The 25,063-nt window shown below is 37.0% G+C and overlaps 2 protein-coding genes across 2 annotated transcripts in view; one reads left to right on the forward strand and one right to left on the reverse strand.

Annotated features, from left to right (window-relative positions):
• Positions 1–9,655: 9,655 nt before the first annotated feature.
• Positions 9,656–14,131, forward strand: LOC138693401 (uncharacterized). The gene is made up of 2 exons (XM_069817343.1): positions 9,656–9,806; positions 13,605–14,131. Exons 1-2 carry the CDS (start codon positions 9,801–9,803, stop codon positions 13,959–13,961), a joined length of 363 nt encoding a protein of 120 aa, XP_069673444.1. The 5' UTR covers positions 9,656–9,800; the 3' UTR covers positions 13,962–14,131.
• An 8,612-nt stretch (positions 14,132–22,743) lies between these two features.
• Positions 22,744–25,063, reverse strand: part of LOC138693433 (uncharacterized) — a 43,122-nt gene continuing 40,802 nt past the window's right edge. Inside the window, exon 3 of the mRNA XM_069817382.1 lies at positions 22,744–23,297. Coding sequence (XP_069673483.1) covers positions 22,965–23,297 — 333 coding nt within the window. The 3' untranslated portion in view covers positions 22,744–22,964. The remainder of the gene's footprint in view (positions 23,298–25,063) is intronic.

Raw genomic sequence — 25,063 nt, forward strand, 5'->3', positions numbered from 1 at the left:
CTCTAACAACAACTCGATTGCCAGCCAAGTCCATCACTTGTGTCGTAGGAACTCCCCATCCCTCTCAGAGCCAAGGTCTCCGGCAGCAGTAACAAACAATTTGGTAATAGAAAATTACTCTCCGTCATAACATCAACTCGGAGCGAGTGTCTGTGCAAGGAGTTATGACTCGAGGTTACTTTTAGTGCACATCAGAGGAGCCTTAATGGCCCGGGGCGTTATGGCCTCGTCGTGTTGCAAGAAATTACAGCAACTCGTCAGCGCCATAAAACCAGCGCCAACGCAAAACAAGGCACAAATCACATTGTGCAAATTTCTGCGAGATTAATTTTCAGATTGCTCTGTGATTATGTATCAAGATTGTGACACAATTAACAACAGAATAAGTAAGAAAACGTTCTTTATTCAACGGCGGTAGATTCGAAAACAGTCTAGAGTAGAACATGAAAAAGCTTGCATGCCCGTAGCAAACACTGTTTTATGTTATAATAAGTGGAGGCAGAGCATTATGATGATCCGACGTGTTCATTTAATGTCGGTCGAAAAAGTGAAATATGAAGACACGAAAACATTCCGTGAACAGATAGCAGATATAAATATGGATAATCATAAATATGGTAGAGTTTATACTATACTTACTGGCTTTTAAGGAACCCAGAGCCCGCCATTGGTCCCTATCCTGAGCAAGATTAATCCAGTCTCTATCATCATATCCCACTTCCCTCAAATCCATTTTAATATTATATTCCCACCTACGTCTCGGCCTCCCTAAAGGTCTTTTTCCATCCGGCTTCCCAACTAACACTCTATATGCATTTCTGGATTCGCCCATACGTGCTACATGCCCTGCCCATCTCAAACGTCTGGATTTAATGTTCCTAATTATGTCAGGTGAAGAATACAATGCGTGCAGTTCCGTGTAACTTTCTCCATTCTCCTGTAACTTCATCCCTCTTAGCCCCAAATATTTTCCTAAGCACCTTATTCTCAAACACCCTTAACCTATGTTCCTCTCTCAAAGTGAGAGTCCAAGTTTCACAACCATACAGAACAACCGGTAATATAACTGTTTTATAAATTCTAACTTTCAGATTTTTCGACAACAGACTGGATGATAAAGGTTTCTCAACCGAATAATAACAGGCATTTCCCATATTTATTCTGTGTTTAATTTCCTCCCGAATATCATTTATATTTGTTACTGCTGCTCCAAGATATTTGAACTTCTCCACCTCTTCGAAAGATAAATTTCCAATTTTTATATTTCCATTTCGTACAATATTCTGGTCACGAGACATAATCATTTACTTTGTCTTTTCGGGATTTACTTCCAAACCTATCTCTTTACTTGCTTCCAGTAAAATTCCCGTGTTTTCCCTAATTGTTTGAGGATTTTCTTCTAACATATTCACGTCATCCGCATAGACAAGAAGCTGATGCAACCCGTTCAATTCCAAACCCTCTCTGTTATCCTCGTCTTTCCTAATGGCATACTCTAGAGCAAAGTTAAAAGTAAAGGTGATAGTGCATCTCCTTGCTTTAGTCCACAGTGAATTGGAAACGCATCTGACAGAAACTGACCTATACGAACTCTGCTGTGAACATTAAGAGATATACGAAAAGATATCGTGTGATTTTATTCCGACCCATCTTTTAACTCAATCACAATCATCCAATACCATATAAAACTTAAGTGAACACTGGACCTAAAGAGATCACAGAGGCGGGCAATATTCTACCATCAGCACCAGACAGATAAGATGAAAATTCGAGATAATGGTACAGGTAAAAACAAAGAGAGTAATAGGTAGGTCACATTCCTCTGCTATTCATCCTGTCAAAGCTACAACGTGCTAAAAGTTCTAGTTGCTGACCACTAGGATCGCTACTATCGCCTCATTACAGACAATGCGAAATAGTACCTGCTCAGTCTATTGTTTCTAGTACCCTCATAAACTCAAACTTCGTGACTATATATACTAGGCTGTGACCAGGCTACGAAGCTTGTAATAAACTGATTTTATTTCGCAGCGTACAGAAATAGTACATTATGCAACGAGCCTATAATGGTAATAATTAAGACGCGAGTATGTTTGTTTATAAAACGACCGCAAGCGAGTTTCATAATTTTCATACGAGCGTCTTAATTACCATTATAGGCAAGTTTCATACGACTTTTTATGCTCGACCATATTTCTAACTTGAAATTATTCATAAGTATTGATGTTATGGTTATGTAAGTGAGGAACGGAACTGACCTGAATTGTGAGATGTGCGCAGACGCGAAAGTATTGATTTTTTCCGAAACACGAATGTCATTGACCTTGATATAATCTAGAGAATAACATGAACATTAGGCTTGATATAACCTGGAAATTGATTTAGAATTGAAAAACGAGATGACAAATTGAATTTATTTGAATATTATTTACAATTAACGCTAATTATTACAGTAACAGAACATAACCTTCTGCGACAGTATTGGATTTCCAGCCTCCGTGACTTTTCGCTAATTGTCTTTCGATTGCATATCCGAGAATAATCGATACTTGTGGTTTTATAATGGTACAATCAGTACAATGGTGATTTCTCATTGGCTGAGCAACTGAATTATGATGAATAGGTGTACTTTAATGAGGTGCATTAAAGGGCTACTACCAGGTGTATAATTACTACATTTCGGCATGGTCGAGCATAAACGTTATGTCTCATATGAAACGTGTTTAAAAAACCTTAATTTTTGTTATGGTAGTAAATAAAAGGTGTTGTAGATATTGGTTACGTTGATATATTACATAGTGTTGCGTTTTTCTTTGCTGGTCAGAGCCGCCCCTAATAAAGATGCCACCACAGTCTACTATATACAGTCACGAAGCTTGAGTTTTGAGGGTGCTAGAAACAATAGACTGTGACAGTACTATTTTGCATTGCCTGTAATGAGGCGATATTAGCGATCCTAGTGGTGAGCAACTACCCAATGTTTGCATATTTACTACGTATTGAGCTTCGCGACTGTATATACTAGATTGTGATGCCACCTTATCAATTCTGGTTAAGAACAATGTCAAAAATACAATTTGAAAAAAGTATGTTATCAACAGAAATAAATGAACAAAGTTTTGGCGAAAATAAATTATGATTAATGGTAGCCAGTGAGGATTTCAAGATTGATGATGCAATAGCACCAATAGTATCACATACATTAAGTTTTCTGAGAACCTCAAGAGTTTCTCTAGAAACACATCATCGTGCTCCGAACATAAGACCAATAACCTACTAGGTGGTAATGATGTACTGGGTACCGAAATATTGACTTCGCTGGGTTGCTGTTTATTTCATTTTGTGAATAATTTAAATTAGTTTTGTATCTCTTAACTAGATCTTACTATTGTAATTGTATTTGTATTACACAGAACCTAAGAAACACCATATTTGTTTTTTCCATTACATGTTTCCATAACATTAGTATATTTACGCTCCTACATTAAATAGGACATAGTTATAATTAATATTGGTGCGATATGTATAGACCGATAATATTTTAGGTGCTTTCCTTGCACTATTTTTTTCGAGTTCGTATTCAGTTCTTCTCATTCTTTGAACAAAACTCTTCTCTCGTAGATTATGACTCAAAACAACAAGATTTCCAGAAAGGATAAGGCCGCCTTATAACATTGCTATGAGACAAGCTAAATTTCTGACTTATTTTTCCCAGGTGTCTCACAACCGGCCCTAATTATATACCCATCATTCAAGCCACAACATTCAACTATAAAATTCCCTCTGCTATCTAAACATGACGACCAGGTCGATCAAAGAAGATCATTTAGAGCTTTGGAAGTTCCATAAAGTGCACTTAATTGTGAGACCAGATGCAGACATTCATTGTTTCGTATTTATAGCGGTTTTAGTGATGGTATCATTAAAAGGGCAATGAAATCTCTTCTTGCAACAATGATACCTTTAACTTTATGACACATAAATGTCGAATTTAGGTCCAGCGTTTCTTCCTTTTTAGCATCTGTGTAGTATTCATTGTATAGCTAGTTAAAAAGTTATTACCAATTTTCACGAATGGCTTTACTATAAACATAGAGGCCTATAAACTAAAAGAAATATCCTAAACCTTTAACGACAGTTTTATTTTAAGGGCCTAAATAAGTGTCACAAAAGCTAATTTATTACTCTGTTATATTTATTGAAGCAACAACTACCTACAGATGTAGGCGACCTACAAAGATCCAGTACACAAAGAAAAAATAATTATTATAATTGTTAGTTACAACCAGACGTTACATTGTACAGTATAAATGATTCCAAATTGGTACAACATTTAGTTACAATCAGAGGTTCCAATAGTGATTCCAAATGAAGGAGATAATAAAAAGAAATCATGCGTTAAGTAATTAGAATACAAATTATGGTCAATTATCTTGTGGATCTTGCTCAAATCATGAGCCCGACTACTTTCCAATTGGAGATGTGATATTTATTAAAAAAAAGATCTTTTTTTATATCAACATTAGAAGGTTGCGACTGGCTAACTTCAAGATTTATTATGAGATTAAGGCTGAGAGCACGTACCTTTCGTCGAGCAATGATATCAACACATCTTATGGACTCTGTATCCGAGAGGCATGTAATCTTTTCAAGGTATCTCAATTATCTCTTCTAAAAGAATCTGCAATCATCTTTCAGACGGCGTGATGTCGAACATTGCACAATAGTCCTCTTTTTGTACAGGAACCCAGCACATATCCTAGAGTTTCAATTTCATTAAAACGAGGATGGCGACAATTGTCATTTTGGGACTTGCAACGAAGAGCGCGCACTGGGACGGTGTTACTGTTCGTATTTACGGCCATCCTCCATTCAGAAGAGCCAATGGTTTCACTTGATGTCATCCTTTTGTTCATCTTGTGGATTTCTGGAAAGAGCAACTCCCCTATCGTTGGTGGGTAGATCACACCATTCTGAAACCATTCATTTCGTAAAGCTGCTCAGATTTTTGTTTCTCCTTGTGTTGGAAGTGATTGCGAGACTTTCCATATTAATATTGTGTAAGCACTGTAGTTGTTCATTACAGAGATTTGAAGGGTTCAGAACCATAGTGGCCAAGCGCCATTTACTAAAACCCGTAGAAAACAAGGGTTAAAATGAAGTTATTACCGTAATTCAATGGAAACATAGGCCTGTGTATAGCAAGTAATATAAAGTATACACATTAAAACTAAATGATATGTCAATGTTCATTAAAATATGGTATTCACTTTACTTTAACCCTTACTTTCTCCGTTTTTAATAAATGGCCCTTGGCCCACTATGGCGCTGAACCCTTCATTTATTGTGTAATTAATATAAGGTTCATCAGCGTGGTCCAATAACTTCGTAATGTTAAAATGTTTTAGATAAATTTCCCATGATGCTCTCCAAAGATCTCTTGGGAGGAAAATGAAGTTTGAGGGTCGATATCATAGGTTTACGGAAATTAAAAGGAAAGTGTTCCAGATAGGTGGCTTCAGGAAAATGTATCGATAATAACTTGTCACGTTGATGTTCGACTATGAATAACCTCTACAATTCAAAGGACGTATATATATATATATATATATATATATATATATATATATATATATATTTTATTGGGTTATTTTACGACGGTGTATCAACATCTAGGTTATTTAGCGTCTGAATGATATGAAGGTGATAATGCCGGTGAAATGAGTGCGGGGTCCAGCACCGAAAGTTACTCAGCATTTGCTCGTATTGGGTTGAGGGAAAATCCCGGAAAAAACCTCAACCAGGTAATTTGCCCCAACCGGGATTCGAACCCGGGCCACCTGGTTTCGCGGCCAGATGCGCTGACCGTTACTCCACAGGTGTGGACTATATATATATACAGAGTGAAAGTGAAATAACATTGCAGGTTGAAAGGGACGATAGGGTACACTGAAATGAATAGAAAACCTATACTACGTTTTGTGATTAAATGCACGGTTAATTAGAAAATTAAGTTTGAAGTTTCAGCAGTCCGCAACATCGCCGCTAACACAGTCCTCTCGTGATACAGATGTGAGAGGTCAACGAACTCAGTGTGTCTCGCTAGATGAGCTGTTTCTGGCGCTGTGTTGCAACCAACTCGCAGCGTGCAGAGCCTTGAATTTAGAGGTTTTTAAAATTAAATTTACACGCAAACCGTCCACAATATTGAAATAAGCCAGAGGGATGAATTATTCTTTATTAATTTTCTTATCGATATGGACGAAAATCACGATTCTACTCGAAATATTTACCGAGTAAGACGTTGTTAAACATTTGAGAAAAAAAAACTTTTTTTTTTCTGAAAAAAAAACTATTAACTTTCTACCAATATGATATTAATTTTTTTGTTACATACAACATTAGCTATTCACTCCGAAAATCTGCAAGGCTATTTCACTTCCACTCTGTATATATACTATTAAGTACGATAACAACTAGACTGATAGACAAGCGAATTTGGTACCGTACTGTGTATAAAAATGTTCTGAGCTGGCACCAGAAATGGATGGACGCTCAGACAGAAGAGTAGTTTTTTTTTCTGAGAAAACACACCAGACGATGTTCTCCGGCAGTTACCTCCGCTTCTTTGTTCCCTCGCAAGAGTTGAGTGTTTTGCTTTATTTAAGCAGCAAATGCGTCGCACGTGCGGGCGTAACTTTATTGACCACAGCTGCCAGCATAGGCCCTTGTGAGCACATTAAATGAATTATTTACTGCGCTAAGTATATCACCACGCCAGCCATTTGCATTATTCAGAATCTCACGTCATAATCTGTTAGAACTATTTTCAACACGTCCGATGCACACGCTTCACTAGAAAATATAAAATTTTAAAAATAATTTTACACTTGCTTTCATCTGTCTCTACTTTTTACAAGTGAGAAAATAATGAAAACAGCAACAGTACGTGATAAATGAATGCCCTCTGATGGCTCTTGGGTAGGCAGACTGTCTTTGTTGTATATCCCTTTTCAAAACTCGGCGAGTGCAACTTCATCATTACCATTACCACAAAAACAATAACCATTATCTTATTCTTCATCAATCATCATCATCATCATCATCCAGTCATAGAAACTAAATAAAGCGTGTTATGTAAATGTGTGAAATGCAGTGCTCAAATATGAATTTCCCAATATTGAGAATCATCTCTTCCTAGTTGTCCTGTGTTACTATTTTCATGTTCTTTATAATTAATAAGAATATTGTCACTTTTAATTGTTTTATTTTACTATTAGTGCCTCAAAAATCCTTACATATGTACTAGTCGTTAAAACTTAACTGAAGGATATTGCTGGAGAATCTTTTAAGTGTAATGTACATATTCATAATTTAATATGTATGAAACTATTGTATTGATTAACGATGGTTGAGTAGAAGAGAAAGCCTTATGGCCTTAACTCTGCCAGCGAAAGTAAAACATTCTATTTTATTCTACACAGAGTGAACTATAAGTAATGACATTAATTTCAGGGAGTTATTCTTTGAGATATTTCAAACAAAAAAGTTTATACAATTTTGCTCGTTTTCGCTTCCTTTTCCAGATAAAAATTGTGTTATATAAAACATTTCATTGCGTGTTTTGAGAAAGCTATTGGTTTAATTCCCAATATGCTCATCAGTTTCTTTTTTTTTTTAGTAGGTTATTTTATGACGCTTTATCAACAACTTAGGTTATTTAGCGTCTGAATGAGATGAAGGTGATAATGCCGGTCAAATGAGTCCGGGGTCCAGCAACGAAAGTTACCCAGCATTTGCTCATATTGGGTTGAGGGAAAACCCCGGGAAAAACCTCAACCAGGTAACTTTCCGCGACCGGGAATCGAACCCGGGCCACCTGGGTTCGCGGCCAGACGCGATAGCCATTACTCCACAGGTGTGGACTCAATCAGTTTCAGAGAGCAGTATATTATGATAATAAGTGATTGAAAGAATTTTAATTTTGTCCTTTAAATGTGCAGAAATTTAATTCGAACAAATGTAACATTTTAAAATTCCTGTTCAGAACAAAAAATTTGATTTCGGGTACACGTGTGGTGAATTGCTCCGTAGAGCATTATAATACGGATACCACGAAATTTATCTCCTGAGGAATATGACTAGGCACGATAGTATCCAGTTGCTATTTTAGCCGTATTACAACACTTCAGTGAATTATGTACAGATTCTGCAATTATGACAAATGAAACGGAAGATTCCTCCCTTCTCCCCACAAAGAAATCTCAAACACTACGGACGTGTCATTACCAGGATTCCTAATGTTACATTGTATGTTCCGCAGAACGTTGACTGTATGGTGTCTATTAGAGATGAACAAAACTAACTGCCGCTCTCGCTCGCTGTGTTTGTTGCATTTGTCTTTCGAGTTTCTTCTCGTCATTCTCGTGCGCTTCGAGTCTCGCTCATCATTATCGAAATAGCATTTGGTCGGCGTGGAAAGATTTCGTAACTTTGAACAACATACATCATTGAAATAAATAACATTATAAATTTTTAAATGAGACAAAAATACAAAACAGAATAGTATCTTAGTTATCAAAATGTTCTGGTTCTATTACATGATATTACCTATGGTTATATAAATAAAAAAACAATTCTCAAATAAATTTGCATTTCTAAGAAACATAAAACATAACGTTAATATCTTTTTACTTGAGATTTCACACTTTATTCCAAACATATGAAAAGAAAATTCCTAGCCTTTTATTAAAGGATTAGTAATTAAATAAATATTGGGGAATGGATTGTTACATACTGAAAGGTAAAGATAATGTTTCAAATAGGCTACTTGATTATTTATACATATATAACAGTTACCAAAGTAGATAAAAGTTCAGTCAGGTATAAACAATTATGGCGATTCAAGGCTGCTTGACGTTCGGGACTTCGGGAGTGATCAATCTCGACGTATCGAAACACAAGCAGTCTTTACGTCAATGCCGCGACGTATACAACATTGTCGTGAGGGTTTTCGGCTTTGCGGACGCTGTTAGTATTGCTTTCTCAATCGTTGTTCATCTCTAGTGTCTATGCATTTGGTCTTGCTGAAAAATGATGCGGTACAGCACATTTCAGTTAAGGATAATGGACAATGATAGAATGATAACGAGGAAAACCTTTTCCCTGGTCCTTAATTTCACTTGGATCCCTGGGATTTCAGTACAGGTACCTATGAACCATAGAAATCCGATGCTCTAATCTTTATTTTAAGAATACATCGGTGCAATTTTATGGATAACAGAAACTCTTACCATTTCTTGCATTACTGGTACCTTACATTGTCTTTAAAGTTACGCATTTAGAATACATATTAAGGCGGACATATTTCTTGTGTAGGCCTACATATATATGTCGTTTTTGTTCTAAGTAAGCGATATTAGGAAACGCCCAGCGTTAAAGGAACTTTTTTTTTCTAATCAAACTTGACATAAAAACAGGATTGGAATGCAGATTTATTATATTACTATCTCATAAGTGACTGTCCGAAACGAATGTAGTAAAATCTTAGTCAGAAAGGAACTCGAGCACACACGCGAGCCCAAGCATGAGGAAACATGGATTTATCCGGGAAGTTCAAACATCAATAGCAAGGTCACTGGAAGGCCACGGTCGTCAGACCAAAGCGGGGTTTTTGATTGCGGGCGTGGCATGGTACTCATTCTGCCCCCGTGAGTAAGCGTGGTTGTATAAAAGGTTGGGATACTGATCCAAAAGGTACAGTTTTCCTAAGACAACCAGAGGAACACTAAATCTCGAAAATGAAGGTAAGATAAAGAGGATAGTACAATTTCCACTGAGTTACCAGTACACTATTGCAGGAATTAGATCTACTTCCAATTAAAAGCGTTCATAGAAAAATGCGAAACTTGGTAATCAAATTCTGCTTCAAATGAACCAGCATTTATCTTTATAAATCTACCGACTTTTCAACCCATTTTTGCAAATAGATCTACATATATTCTTACATCCTATTTTAAAATACTTGTCAAATATTTCAATTTTTTTTCCTTAAGCTCACCGATTAAAAAATCCTGCAACATTTTCTGAATTGGTCCGCATATATTTCCAGTCTATAGTTGAAAGTGATTTTCAAACATTTTAAATTCGTATTTATATATTCTTCAACATATTATTGACAACAGAAGTCGGCCTCGGTAGCGAAGTTGGTATAGCGCTGGCCTTCTATGCTCGAAGTTGCGGGTTCGATCCCGGCCCAGGTCGATGGCATTTAAGTGTGTTTAAGTGCGACAGGCTCATGTCAGTAGAGTTACTGGCATGTAAAAAACGTTTGCGGGGCAAAATTCCGGCAAACCGGCGACGCTAATATAACCTCTGCAGTTGCGATCGTCGTTAAATAAACCATAATTTAATTTAATTTTTAATTTGAAAATAGGTTTAAAATATGTTTAATTAGTCGACACACATTATATATGTCCAATGTTGTAAAAATATTTCAAATCTTTTATTGTAAAGTGACCCAAATACATATTCAAAATTAGGTTTCAAATATTTTTCAATATGATCTTCACATATCATTCCAGCTGATTATTTAAAATAATATTTAAATATATTTGAATTGAGTTACATAATATTTTTTCATTCAATTTTCAATATAGTCATCATATTATTTTCAATTAATGATAAATAAATATATATTTTCAAAGACTGTTGTTAAAAATAGCTTTCTAATTGTATAATATTCGACTTAAATAAAGCAGAGACTTTGCAACACTGCGTTCATTACGCTCATTATAACTATATCCTGTTGAAAGGCAAATGAATCATTCATTAGAGATTCTTTAACTTCAGAGTACTTGAAGAAAATTGCAGAGATTTTGTTGGTACGTGATGTCATTTCCTTATTTCCCTCTTACATAACTACATAGCTAAAGGAGATATTTGTCTTCCTTTATAACTTTTTCTATGTATGTACTCTACATTATGCAATTCAAGCTTTGCTGTTCTTACGGGAAATTACATGTAATTTTCTTGACATCTAAACCACATGCAAATGTAAGAGTTCAAACTGTAACATAAAGAAAGATTTTATATTAATGTTAGTACTGTACTTCCACTTACTGACGTTTACGTTCCTTTAAGAGCTGTCCTTTAAATCCAAATCTAGACTTCATCTCGACTTCATATTGGACACACGATTTCTCCAATATCTAGTTGGTACCATTCCAAATGTTCACTTAAAATGACACAGGACAACACAATGAAAACGATTCAAACTTAGATCTATAAAGCGTTTAAATTGCGCCTAAACAGTTAGCATACACTGAATTCTGTGTGCTATAAATAAGTGTAGTAATTGTGGAAAAAGAATGGTTTGTGTTTAAATGCATAATATGGCCTCTATGATTCAGTTTTAAAATCATAACTACTTTATCTCAAAGTTACATTCTTTACAGTAACGTTTGAAACATGTATGTCTTCCAAAAATGTTAAAAATCCATAATACTCATATGTCTACACTAGCTTCTAAATCAATCAAACAAGCATTTATTTTAGCCTTTCTTTATATTAGCATATATCTTTCGAAGTTCTTCTTCCTTCATGATTTAGGCAATATTGCCTGTGGCATAGCCGGTATATATACTCACCCAGGTTTAATTTTGACACTGGATAATACCTGCAGTTGAAAGCGACGTTTAATAAACTACTACTACCACCACCACCACCACCACCATTACCACTACCACTACTACTGTGATAAATTCCATTATATTTATTCTGGATTTGAATTCGAACTCCACTCCGCGGTTCGCGCTGCATTCACCGGTAGCTTATCAGCGTCTGTCTTGCATTTCATTCGCGCTCCGTTCCATAGCGTAATAACACAGTCTAGTATACAGTATACAGTCACGAAGCTCAGTACGTAGTAAATATGCATCCATAGATAGTTGCTAACCACTAGGGTCGCTAATATCGCCTCATTACAGACAATGCGAAATAGTACCGGGACAGTCTATTGTTCCTAGCACCCTCACAACTCAAGCTTCGTGACTATATACTAGACTGTGGTAATAACCTCCCGTTAGTAGGAAGCGCTTCAATGAACAGTGTACTAAGCTTTGTTTTATTCCGAACTTTTATTTCGAAAATTTAAAGTAAATTGTGACGACTAACTCTTATTCTCAAGCCTCTCATTTGTTTCTACCTAACAGCAAAGAAGTTTATAGATGATTCTTGTAATATTTACACATTTATTTGTACACGCTTTTAATATCTTTGAGCTTATTACTAGTCCGTTGACTATTTTATACCCATTTTTGTTCCGATAAGTTTTGTTAATTTAACAACATTTTCTTTAAGTCCGTTATAAACTTATGTTATATAATAATGTGATATTTTTATTTCATTCTACTTGATGAACGTTTTCGACTTTGTAAGCCATCTTCAGATCACTGTTATCTCTATTGAACTCTTGTGCTGATGTGCAATGGGTTACATTGGCCATATTGTATTAAAATGTAAAATATAGAATATAAGATAAAATTAATGAATGCACATATTTAAAAATGATAACATATTAAATTAAATTAATCTAAAATGAAGGTTTTGCAGCGTATACAGTCCTTTCAGTTGTGAAACAACTATTTCCTTATTACCTTTTACATAGTAACTGTCATGAGACTGCATTTACAAGTGGTTATTGCATAATTATGAATCATTAAAATTCGTTGGAATAGATATGCAGCATCATGTTTAGATTTACGCAGCGCCCAGGTCTTGTGGTCTGAAACTACGCGAAAATTGTGTTGTATTAAAGTTATAAAAACAGTTTCACAAAACAATTTTGATTACGTTACCTAGTTATGTCAAAAAAAGGGGGGGGGGTTCTGTTTGACTGAAAATCTTTGCTTATGGTATGGCAGAGGTGTGTCCTGTGCTGATGTCGGATGAGCCACGAGTGACTATTGTTCACTTTCTGTTTCTACTGTCATGTGTTATAGATGATTTGTGTTCATGTAACTGATTTAGATTTTGTTTTAATGTTTATGGTATTGCGATTAAGGCCGTGATGAATGGTATGTAAATTTTCAATCCGGCATTTACCTTTGTTATTGAGGTAAACCATGAAAATCCCCAATCAGATTGGCCAGCCACGGGGTTTCAACCCGGGACGTCCCAAATGCGAGTCTCAAAACGTTACTGTCTGTACCACCTTGCTCAGTGCTTGTAATTTGTTTCCTTGTTTTTTTATAATTAGTTCTAAGTTTAGAACCTTGAAATAGCTAACAATCAATTAACTTATCCATCAAGAAGTAATTGTGCTATTAAATTACAGGAAACCACAAGCAGTTCAAAGCCGTTAAACCGAATTAAAAAAAAAACTCTTATGTCTCTTTCAATAAGGGCCTGCCACCATTTTTAATAAAGTGCCGTTAGTCACTGTGAAACATTCTCTCACGTTCCAACGAACAAACAAACCAGACGACCTTGTTTTTTCTACGAAATGTCCAGGACAATAACAATCAATCTTCGCACCGTAATTCTTTCGCCAAATCATTCGCATAACGAAGTTTAATTTCTGACTGAAATTTGTTTCGTTTCAGGTGTTGGTATGCTTGGCTGCTGTCCTGGTCGCTGTGAGTGGTGGTTTCGTGGCGGGCCCTGCCGCCGTGGTTCGCGCCCCTCACTTCGATAGCGCCATCATCAAGTCCGACCGTCTGGGTGGTAACTTCGCCTACAGCACCGCCGAGAACCACGCCTTCGCTTCCATCAACCCCGTCGTCCAGAATGTAGTCCACCCTGTCGGAGTGTCCTACACCGCTCACACCGTCGCCGCCCCTGTCGCTTACGCCGCTCCCGTAGCCGCTCGCGTGGCTGCACCCATCGCAGCCCACATCGCTGCTCCTATCGCCGCCCCCGTCGCTGCTTATGGCTATGGCGCTCCCTACTTGTACCGTTAAGAAATACAGCAACCAATGTCATCAAGGCACCATCATCAAGATGAAATTACCAACAAAGTCAAAATACATGTACAAATAATGTAAACAGATCCCTATAGAACATGCGACGAATTAAAATTATGTTAAATTATTACAATCATTCTAAGTCAATAAAGTCTTAAATAATATTATTACCGCTTTTATTTATTTCACTTAATAATTATCCTGCTTGGTACAACATTATTCTCTACACCGAAGGCCTGAGTTCAATTCAGTTCCAAGTGGAATTTTTGTGGGAAATGGTTAACAAATATAATTATCTTGAATAAAAGTTATGAAGCTGTAGCATCTCAGTTCATAGATCGACGGACCATGTACTGCAGTGGTTTCCAAAGATCCCAAAGTGTAGGTCGCGACCCTCAGGGGGTCGTATAAAGAGCTGAGGGGGGTCGCGAGATAACTTAAAAAATAAAACAAAACTCGCCTTATTAACATACACTTACTGTGTGTTCAGAAACAAAAGCAAAAGCAACATTCGACATAACAAAAAAAAAGCACAGAAGACAATATACATGATTACTAACAAAATTTAACAGAACATCTTTCGAAAATGGACGACAACCAATCACCAAAGAAGGGTCTTCTTTATAAGCCTAATCCCAGAGGAACAAGAGAGGTGAGAAGGCCTTGAAAAAGATGATTCCCACCGGAACAGGTTGACATAACCCAATCCATGTAATGATGAAAGAGTAATGGAACGGAGAAAAATTCTCTCCGGCGCCGGGATTTGAACCCGGGTTTTCAGCTCTATGTATGATGACGCAGAATATCTGCATGGAAATATCATATGTACTTCGGTACATTAAAATAATATATGATATGCGTAAATCACTTCGTGATTTAAGACGGCGCTTATTCCGTCGGATCCCGGCCAACTAGTCACTCATAACGAGTGACATGTGTGGACATCAGTCCTACGTTCATAGACATCTATGACGTAGTGCAGAGGGCGGCCACTAGAGGGAACCCAAGAGTTGGAACTTAATCTGAGACGACTCTGTCCGACGCCGGGGTGGGTATCCGGTGTGGCTTAGTGGATAAAGCATCAGCACCCGGGTTCAAATCCCGGCGCCGGAGAGAATTTTTCTCCTTTCCATTACTCTTTCATCGTATGATGACGCAGAATATCTGCATGGAAATATCATATATGTACTTCGATACATTAAAATAATATATACTAATCCGTGTAATTGATGGTGGTGACTGTGGTGGTAGTGGTGGTATTAGTGGCGGTGATTATTATTACTATTGTTATTATTATTGTTATTATTATTATTATTATTATTATTAATATTATTAAAATTCGTTTAAATAGAGATATTGTTTCAGTTTTTATTTTACCTAATTATTTTAGTGGGCCTATTGGTTTAAGGCATCCCCTTGTTTTCTACAAAATATCAGTTTTCTGTAATTTTCATTTTATTTCTTTTCCTGTTCTTCCTAAGCTTCTATGTTTCCACAAATAGCTTCAAATTTTCATAATTTCATATTGCCATCCCCATTCTTTTCAAAACTTCCATCTCACCCTACGTATTGAAAATGTGACAGTTTTTCAACAAGTGTCGTACCTCACATTTAAATATATTTTTTTTATTGGGTTATTTTACGACGCTGTATCAACATCATTTAAATATATGTAGGTACACTTAATACAATATGATCGAAGTATTAAACATTATTTAAAACTAAATTGTAATTGTTTGACTCTTAGAATTAGATGTAACTGACCTTATCTTCATTTTGTTTATTATTATTATTATTATTATTATTATTATTATTATTATTGGTCCTTTATTGCTGCTACATTTATATTTGCCATGTGTTCTTGTACTGGTTGAGTGAAAGAGAAGGTTTTATGGCCTTAACTCTGCCAGTAAAAATAAATCTATTAAATAAATCAATTTTGTTAAAATGACGTAACAGTCTCTGCTAACGTCGTTATGACATAGGAAATGCTCTACATACCGCACTAAATGTGAAATAAGTCATTGATTGCAACTCTCTCCGTTTCCTTAGACAAAGTTATAATTATATCATGTCTTTTCTTTCGACACAAAGCTATATTGCATTCCAAATGACATGCGTTGCTTGGCTACGCAAAACACGTCTCTTCGCAGTCGACGTTAGTTGATACATCAGAAGTGACCATAGCAACAAACATTGTAGTTCTTTTTCGGCCACTACGGTTCCTGCGTTGGTTGCGTAGTACAATGCTCTTCCAGTCTCCTATTTCAGGACACGATAACTGTCGCCAGGCAACGAGACAATCCCAGCCTGGAGGTCTTGCGCCCACGCAAACCATGAACGCTCATACAACATGTTATCCGCTTTATCGTTGACCATATTAGACTCCTACAACCGGACTTAATGCATGTAGGTGCCTCTAGTTACGGATGTCGAGTCTGCAAAGGCATCACAACAATACTGAGACGCTTACATGACATCCGGATGTTGGTTTTTCTCAAGGATAATATATCATTGACACACTCCCACTATTTTTGAGAATACAATACCTCAGCTCCTGTCTCGTATGCCCCATCAATTACCACCCTACTATATATGATTGATCTGCATTTAAGTGTGGATTGACTTACTAATACAGCCACATGTACTTTCATCTTACAAAGGGAGCTATCGGATGTCCTTCAGCACTGTAGCCATTCGATTTACTGGTGCGTATTGATCTCTTCGGGGGAAAGAGTAAGACTAGAAAACTCAGCGGATGGATTTTAAGTCTGAAGATAAAATAGAGATAGTATCAAAGACTTCTTTAACAGCCACACTAGAACAATTGGGTGTTACTCTTTACGCCCCCTATAACCATTCCCATGAGGTGTCATCGAAGCTCTTACGCCTTCTCAAGCCGCAATCGTTAACGAAACGTGAGAGAAAAATCAAGATAAAATGTAATTTTTGTAGGACTATTACATTTTTACCACGTCACACTACTTTTGACCAAAAAAACGGTACGAAAGGACGTCTTTCAACCAATCATGGCTGCTTATCACACAATTTTATTGCGTCCCTAGCATTTGTTTAATTTTATCGAGTCCATAGCATTTGTTTACTTTTATCACTACCCTAGCATTTGTTTCTTTGTTTGCCAACATTTCAAACTGGACTGATCTGGAGGTCAAAAAACATAAAATTACAAACCACTCCAATCGATGCACAGCACTTTCAAATATGACTCGCATTGGCATTCAAGAACAAGAATTAATAAAGATCACTGGTCATATATGAAGAGCACCATTCGGAAATCCTGAATAAGTTGAGGGATACACCATGTACATCAACGAGTTCACTTCTTTTACGCACACGTCCAATATAACATCAACTGAACCACCAACCACTAAAACATTCAAATTTGAAAATTGTACTTTCAATAATTCTTTCTTTTAAAATTAATCATGTTTATTTTTTATTTCATCATCGTTAATTAAAACGTTTCTTGTTTATTTTATTATTCCTAATTAAAACTTTTCTAACACTTGTTTATATTATTTAGGTTAAATTTGTTATAGCTTCTGCTATATGATATTATGGATAGTTACGTATCAGAGATTGTTTAATACTAAGATTTATTGAAAATCATCTGTCAAGTGACGTTGATTACTGGGATCCGGGTGACTGAAGTGGAATGCACATGTTTTAATAAAAATGAAACTGAATCAACAAAGCCTTCTTGACTAGTAACCGTCCACAGAGTTCAATGAAGATTCCATAGTTGGCACAACTGATAACAAGAAAACATAATCATAAAACACTACTGCCATCTAGCGTAATGCTGAGATGGTAAAATAATACATTTGAAGACAGTAAGTTGTATTTTCGTAAGCCAATTAATATTTTATTGTATTGGAGTACTCTGTTACTTCTAATCTTTACATACTTTCTTCTAATCGTGTAATAGTCAATTAAATCCCACTCGAGTTTTGATTTTCTCTAGATAAATCAAAAGCTCTAGTGAGATTACTGTTGATAAAATTTATAAAGTTGTAATACATATTACAGCTGATTATTATTTAATTTTATAAAACTACGCTAGATTTATTGACGTTAGGAGTTTATATAAGTCATAAATGGTATCAGCGTCGTACATTACAGGCTCTATGTTCCGTTCAAGTTTATCGAGCATGGTAAAGTTCGATTTTTTTTACTTGGTTATTTAACGACTTTGTATCAAATACGAGGTTATTTAGCGTTGATGGGATTGGTGATAGCGAGATGATTTTTTGGCGAGATGAGGCCGAGAATTCGCCATAGATTACCTGACATTTGCCTTACGGTTGGGGAAAACCTCGGGAAAAAACCCAACCAGTTAATCAGCCCAAGCGGGAATCGAACCCGCGACCGAGCGCAACTCCGGATCGGCAGGCAAGTGCCTTAACCGACCGAGCTATGCCGGAGGCTGGTGAAGTTCGATATTCGCCGATGTTCGCTCTGCAGAAGGAGGCCTATTGTGCTTGTTCCATCTTGTTATAAAAATATTCGCTGTTCTCCACTCTCATCTCTTCCTGTTTTAACCGCTTACAGATTTTAGCACAGATCTTGTGATTAATTTTTCATATGAAATAAAACGAAGTTTGTGATGTCTTGTTGTCGCTCTCATATTCGAACATTGCAGGACATTAATGTGTATATTACAACATTTAATTGGTACCAATCAGTGGAATTCATTGAAGTTTAATATCCTCATTTCTATCATTTATAATATCAATTGGTTGTTTTATAAAGTAGACGATTCACTTCAAAATAAGACAGAAGATTTGCTGTTATTACTATTATTATTATTATTATTATTATTATTATTATTATTATTATTATTATTATCACAGGCGTCAGTCTCATGTCCTTCATTAGCACTCACATGCGGACGCAACCAAAACGACATTAGGTTGTAGTAGGATCAATAAAAGTATCCGTCCACACCTGTAGAGTAACGGTTAGCTCGTCTGGTCGCGAAACCAGGTGGCCCGGGTTCGAATCCCGGTCGGGGCAAGTTACCTGGTTGAGGTTTTTCCCGGGGTTTTCCCTCAACTCAATACGAGCAAATGCTGGGTAACTTTCGGTGCTGGACCCCGGACTCATTTCACCGGCATTATCATCTTCATTTCATTCAGACGCTAAATAACCTAGATGTTAATACAGCGTCGTAAAATAACCCAATAAAATAAAAAATAAAAATATCCTGGGCGTTGAATCGGTCGCGGTAGAGTCATTTCTTGACCACCGAGGTCACCCGACCTTACTCCATTGGATTACTGTGTGTGGAGTTGCCTTAAGAGCGAAGTCTACAAACGCAAAGTGGAAACAAGGGAGGAACTTCTCGCTTGCATTTTACATGCTTGTGCTCAAGTAAAGGAATGTCCGAATCAGCTCAGATCAGCAACACAGCAGCTGTCTACAAGAGCTGCAAAGTGGATTGAAGTTGACAGTGAACTATTTGAACATGTACGGTAAAGAATAGTACACAATTAAATAGAACATAGGCTGAGGGGTTGGCGAGTCTAACTCCAAACCCAGCGGTCCCGGGTTCGATTCCCGGTCGGGACGAGTTGTCTGTGTGAGGTTTTTTCGGATTTTTTCCCTCACTCCTATGGATGAAAATCAGGTAACTTTATCAGGCGATTGGAACCCCACTCATCTTCGCCACTTCCTTTCCTCCCCTGTCATCCTTTCCTCATCATCCCGTTTCTGGTTTTTCAGATCACTTTACTGCGGCCTCCCGAAGCTGCTGACTCTCTCGACCGGCTTCCGTGGAATGTAGTTAAGCGATGTTGGATGGCTTCTGCAATGGCACCCGAGGCGGACCTACTTGGGGGAGGAGTTTCGCCTCGGACCGACAGGGGGACCTTGGGTGAATTTATCGAAGCAGGAATGGTATATGGATTCTGTCGGCTGTAGGGACCGGTCGTTAAGGGACTCATGTGGTTAGAGCGGTGCGCGTAGGGGATCTGTGGCATGCAACTCATTCCATATCGAGGGTTAGCGCAATAGATCTCAATAGGTCGCAGTGCTGGACTATCCGTGCTCCCTCAGTTAAATTCCATTCCAAACAGAACATAAAGTAGCAATGTTTTATTTTAGTCTACTATCACCTGCACTTTTCCTGTTCCTCATTGTTTGGATTAGTTAAACCGTTAAAACAGGATATATGTTGATATAAACTTTTTTTGTTCAGAATCACCAATATTATCACTCCTGAAACCACGTACCTTTCCTCCTGACGCACCCTGTATATGCGTTTATTAAAAGATACAAAATAACTAACAGTTTATTTTTCCTCAATACAAAGAAAATAATGGACACTTGTATAACTATGAATGTCATTAATAATGTCAGTTTTATATAAAAAATATAACACTAAAAATAGTTCCATATTTTGTGTTATTTAACAATTTATGGACACCAACTTTAATTCTCCTGCGATAGATGATATATGGATATTTATCGCCCTTAATTTATATCATCCTCAGTTGATTTTGAACCTCGGAATCTCGAATCCAGTGGCAAACATTAGAGGATGACAAATAAATCCGTGATATTGTCTCATTGCATTTGGTTTAGTCTGAACTAATGAACCTCAGATCCAGTGGCAAGAATATTAAAAGAAACCTATGATGTATTAAAACACCTGCACAGACAAATATCATTCTCGCCTTCATACGAAACACTGTGGCCTTAATTTATATAGGCCTACAGTATGTGTATTTAACCAAGTGTTTTGGAGTTAAATATCGCACTGGGTGGATAATTATACGAACAGTGAACCGAAAATTCCCCAGCCGCACATTCTTGTGAATATACATTCGGATCACGTAGCAGAAACGAAACGTTGAAATTACTAACAAAGTTACACAAATTAAATCTGGACAGAATTTGACCTGCGTGTAAGGTGGAGCATAAATTAACGTCTGTATGCCGCGGCGCTGTCTGACAAATCTATTGTTGTTTTATGGCCGCGAATCCGATGCGTTTTTATTGTAGATTACTAGTATTAATGTCCGTGATTTACACAATGCACAAAACAATAGCAAGCGTCCACAAAGACGGGGATGAGAGCCATTCACTTAGCACACACGACCTGTGTCACTGCAGACACATTTCCCCATCTACTCGCGTGACTACAGCAAAGCGTATCAGATCTATAATAAATTTATTGCAGCAATTTTAACGGTCTAATCGCTAAAAGTTCTTTTTTATACAGCACAGATTTACAAAATATTTTCTCTTTAACTACAAATTAATCTAGTAGGCCTAATTATGCACTTATTTTATAATTTTAATCTGTAAATGAATCTGAAAATGAAAGCTAGATTCTAATACCGAAAATGAGAGCATTTGAAATTTTGCAGTTTTTTAGTATCATCGACGCATGCAACATCTAACAGAAAAACCAGAGGTAGTTCCTTGGGAGTAAAGGCGACAAGTACGTAGGACTGATATCACCACTGCTACCAATAAAAGTTGTCTGAAAAGATGAGACCTTTAACCTTCCGCTATCCTGTGAGCCTCCATGATCTATAATAAGTATTACTTTACTCTTTTATACTTACTTACAAATGGCTTTTAACCCTTTGCAGCATAGTGGTTATTCAGAAGAACCACCAGTTTCTTTCTTTCTCAATTTTATGGCACAGATATTCCACCAAGGAACCACCTCTTGAGTATACATAAAGGTGCCATTTATGTTTTAAAATTGTGTGCAGAGTTAAAATGTTGAAAAAAATTAATCGAAGCTTTGTTATGATCCATGATATAAAAACATAAAAAATTGATTTGTGCTGCAAAGGATTAAGGAACCCGCAGGTTCATTGCCGCCCTCACATAAGCCCGCTATCGGTCCCCATCCTGTCTTGTATGGATTCGTAACAAGCTGTTTTTTACGGTGATGGGTTGTTAGTCCTTCGCCCAACCCCAAAGCTGGAGGACCACCCCATATTGGCTGTCCAGACTGCTTATTCAATATATTCGCAGCCACCCTCCATATCTGGAGGTCGTCTCCTCTATCCGCAACCTGAGGACGCGCCATGCCGTGGTGATAGGGACCCACAATACATGGTTTATACTTACTATAATGATAATTAATTAATAATTGTTGTGCTATAAATGTAATGACAAATTATGTAATTTAAAGAAGCCAGTTTCTCCTGTGATATATCTCCATCGATAGGTATTTGTATGGCTATAGGCCTAACACTTTACTTTATTATTCTCGCGGCAATATCTTTAAACTGTTTCTTCTTTCTTTTCTAGAAACAATTCGCAATAATGAAGATATCAATAGTAGACTAAGAGAAAGACACTCTTCTTGGCTTGGGAGAAAATGGAAAGGTATGGTCCCAGGAATCTGTGAAGTAACTTCACGCAGGAGTGTATTGCGGGCAGCATCAGCTCGAGGCCGCTAAGGGGTAAGATGCTCATGGTAGATGGTAGAGCAGAGTTCAGATAGAAATGATCCATTCTCTGCAAGCAATTTTATTACTAGCTTCGTTCAACCAACACCTTCCCCCAGAACGATCATTAGCTCTAGTCCTCTCACATACCACTTACGCAGAAATCTTGTTTTGTCTTTCTACTCTGGATTCCTGGGACGGACCATAAAATGTACTGAACAATTACAGGATCTTTATGTGTAATATGTTATGTAAATTATACAGGATTAGGAATATAATAATTTGTTTTTAGGATATTTCTGGAAGAGGTTAATATAGATTATTATAAATACGATACTCATTACTGAGATGTGAATATTTTATTTATTTATAAATTACAAATATTAAAAATGAAATATTCACACCATTGTCATCAATTGGTGTGTGGATGTGTGCAACGTGTTTTGTGTCTTATTCAACAGAAGAAACATACAGAAGCGATTGCTGTCCATTCATACTAGAGGAAGAGAAGAGAAGATGCCCGATCCTAAACTACATATGTAAAAATGGTGAGGTGTGAGCTATCCTAACGGTACAGGTAGTGGGCGGGATGAGCAGCATATGCGTAGGCGGGAGCGGCAGCCACAGCAACGGGAGCGGCAACGGGGGCGGCATAAGCGACAGGGGCAGCAACTGTGTGAGCAGAGTAGGACACTCCAACAGGGTGGACGACGTTCTCCACTACTGGGTTCACGGCGGCATAGGCGTGGCCCTCGGCGTGGCTATAGGCGAAGTTACCACCCAGACGGTCGGACTTGATGACGGCGCTGTCAAAGTGGGGGGCGCGGACCACGGCGGCAGGGCCTGCCACGTAACCTCCGCTCACAGCGACCAGGATAGCAGCCAAGCACACAAACACCTTAAAAAAACGACAGACATTGGAAAAACGGTGTCTCAGTCATAAAGGCGTGCAGAGTCTTTCAGACTGGAGATGCGAGTTCAAACTGGCAACTTGAAATGAAATATATAATGAACATAGACGATATTGTGAAGATTTCTCGAAAATTTTCAATTTCACATGCCATCATATCGATATTCTCTGTCAATATACAAAAGAAATACGGAAGAAATTCATAAATGAAAAGTTCCTACAAATGAATAAAGAAATAGCTATAAGAAAACTTATGAATAATAATAATAATAATAATAATAATAATAATAATAATAATAATAATAACATAAAGTTACAAAGGCAAATAGGTCTATATCTTTTTTGGACAAAAAAATTAGAATTGAAAGAATAAATGAAATAGCTAGAATTGAATGAGAAAAAAAATTGGATAAGAAAAAAGGATTAGTTTTTTTAATAGTACTATCAATAAGTAAAATAATATATATATATATATATATATATATATATATATTCAAAAGTTTTAAATATACTAGAATAATGGAAGATTTATATATGATAGCTGCACATTGCAGATTGAAACGTGAAGTACATCCTAACCAAGTGAGCAAAGACTAATTGTAACAACATATTAAAATGAGTTGAGTCTTGCACAAAATTAGTCGCAAGTGCAAGAAAAAACATCTTACATTAAATAGTTAAGTTTAGAAATTATATTAAAAATTATATATCTATATGTAAGTTATAAAGTATGTAATGTATTTTTATTGAGTTATTTTACGACGCTGTATCAACATCTCAGGTTACTTAGCGTCTGAATGAAATGAAGGTGATAATACCTGTGAAATGAGTCCGGGGTCCAGCAGCGAAAGTTACCTAGCATTTGCTCGCATTGGGTTGAGGGAAAACCCCGGAAAAAACCTCAACCAGGTAACTTGCCCCGACCGGGATTCGAACCCGGGCCACCTGGTTTCGCGGCCAGACGCGCTGATCGTTACTCCACAGGTGTGGACAGTATATAATGTAAGGCTTCAATGATTATATGCATGGATATATTCTTTTTTTGTCTGTGAACTATAATAAATATATCATATCGACATTCTCATCCAGTAGAAATTATTATTATCATAAATGTAATAGGAATGAGTAGCTACTGCATCGTATCTTCTCAGGAGACAAATTTCATGCAATACGTTACAGCGAACGTTCTGGGGATAAATTAATTAAAGAATGGCTTTTAAGGAACCCGGAGGTTCATTGTCGCCCTCACATAAGCCCGCCATCTGTCCCTATCCTGCGCAAGATTAATCCAGTCCCTACCATCATATCCCACCTCCCTCAAATCCATTTTTAGCCTATATTATCCTCCCACTTACGTCTACTTAAAAGTCTTCCTATGTGACACTTTATAAACAAGCAAGTCATTGTAAACGCTTATTTCATGTTCCATTTATCGCATCAAATGCATTGTTAGTTGTAAAATAAAGTGATGATTGAACGAATGCGGTCACGTTTCCTTCAGTAACAACTACTCTTCCGCGTTTTCTCTATAAAATCTTCTTTACTCTGTCAATTAGTATACTCTGAAGCGAAACAACTGACCAAATCTGTGAAGCTTATATAATCCCCCCCCTACTAGCCTCCAGGCTGACTAACAAGGGATCTGACAGACTGTTACTGTGGCCTATTTTACAACACAACAGATAACTTACCTGGAGAAACTGTTAAGATCAACAACCGTTATTTTTATTGTTATTTAACGACGTTGTACGAAC

Source organism: Periplaneta americana, chromosome 17 (assembly GCF_040183065.1).
Source record: "Periplaneta americana isolate PAMFEO1 chromosome 17, P.americana_PAMFEO1_priV1, whole genome shotgun sequence".
NCBI lineage: Eukaryota > Metazoa > Arthropoda > Insecta > Blattodea > Blattidae > Periplaneta > Periplaneta americana.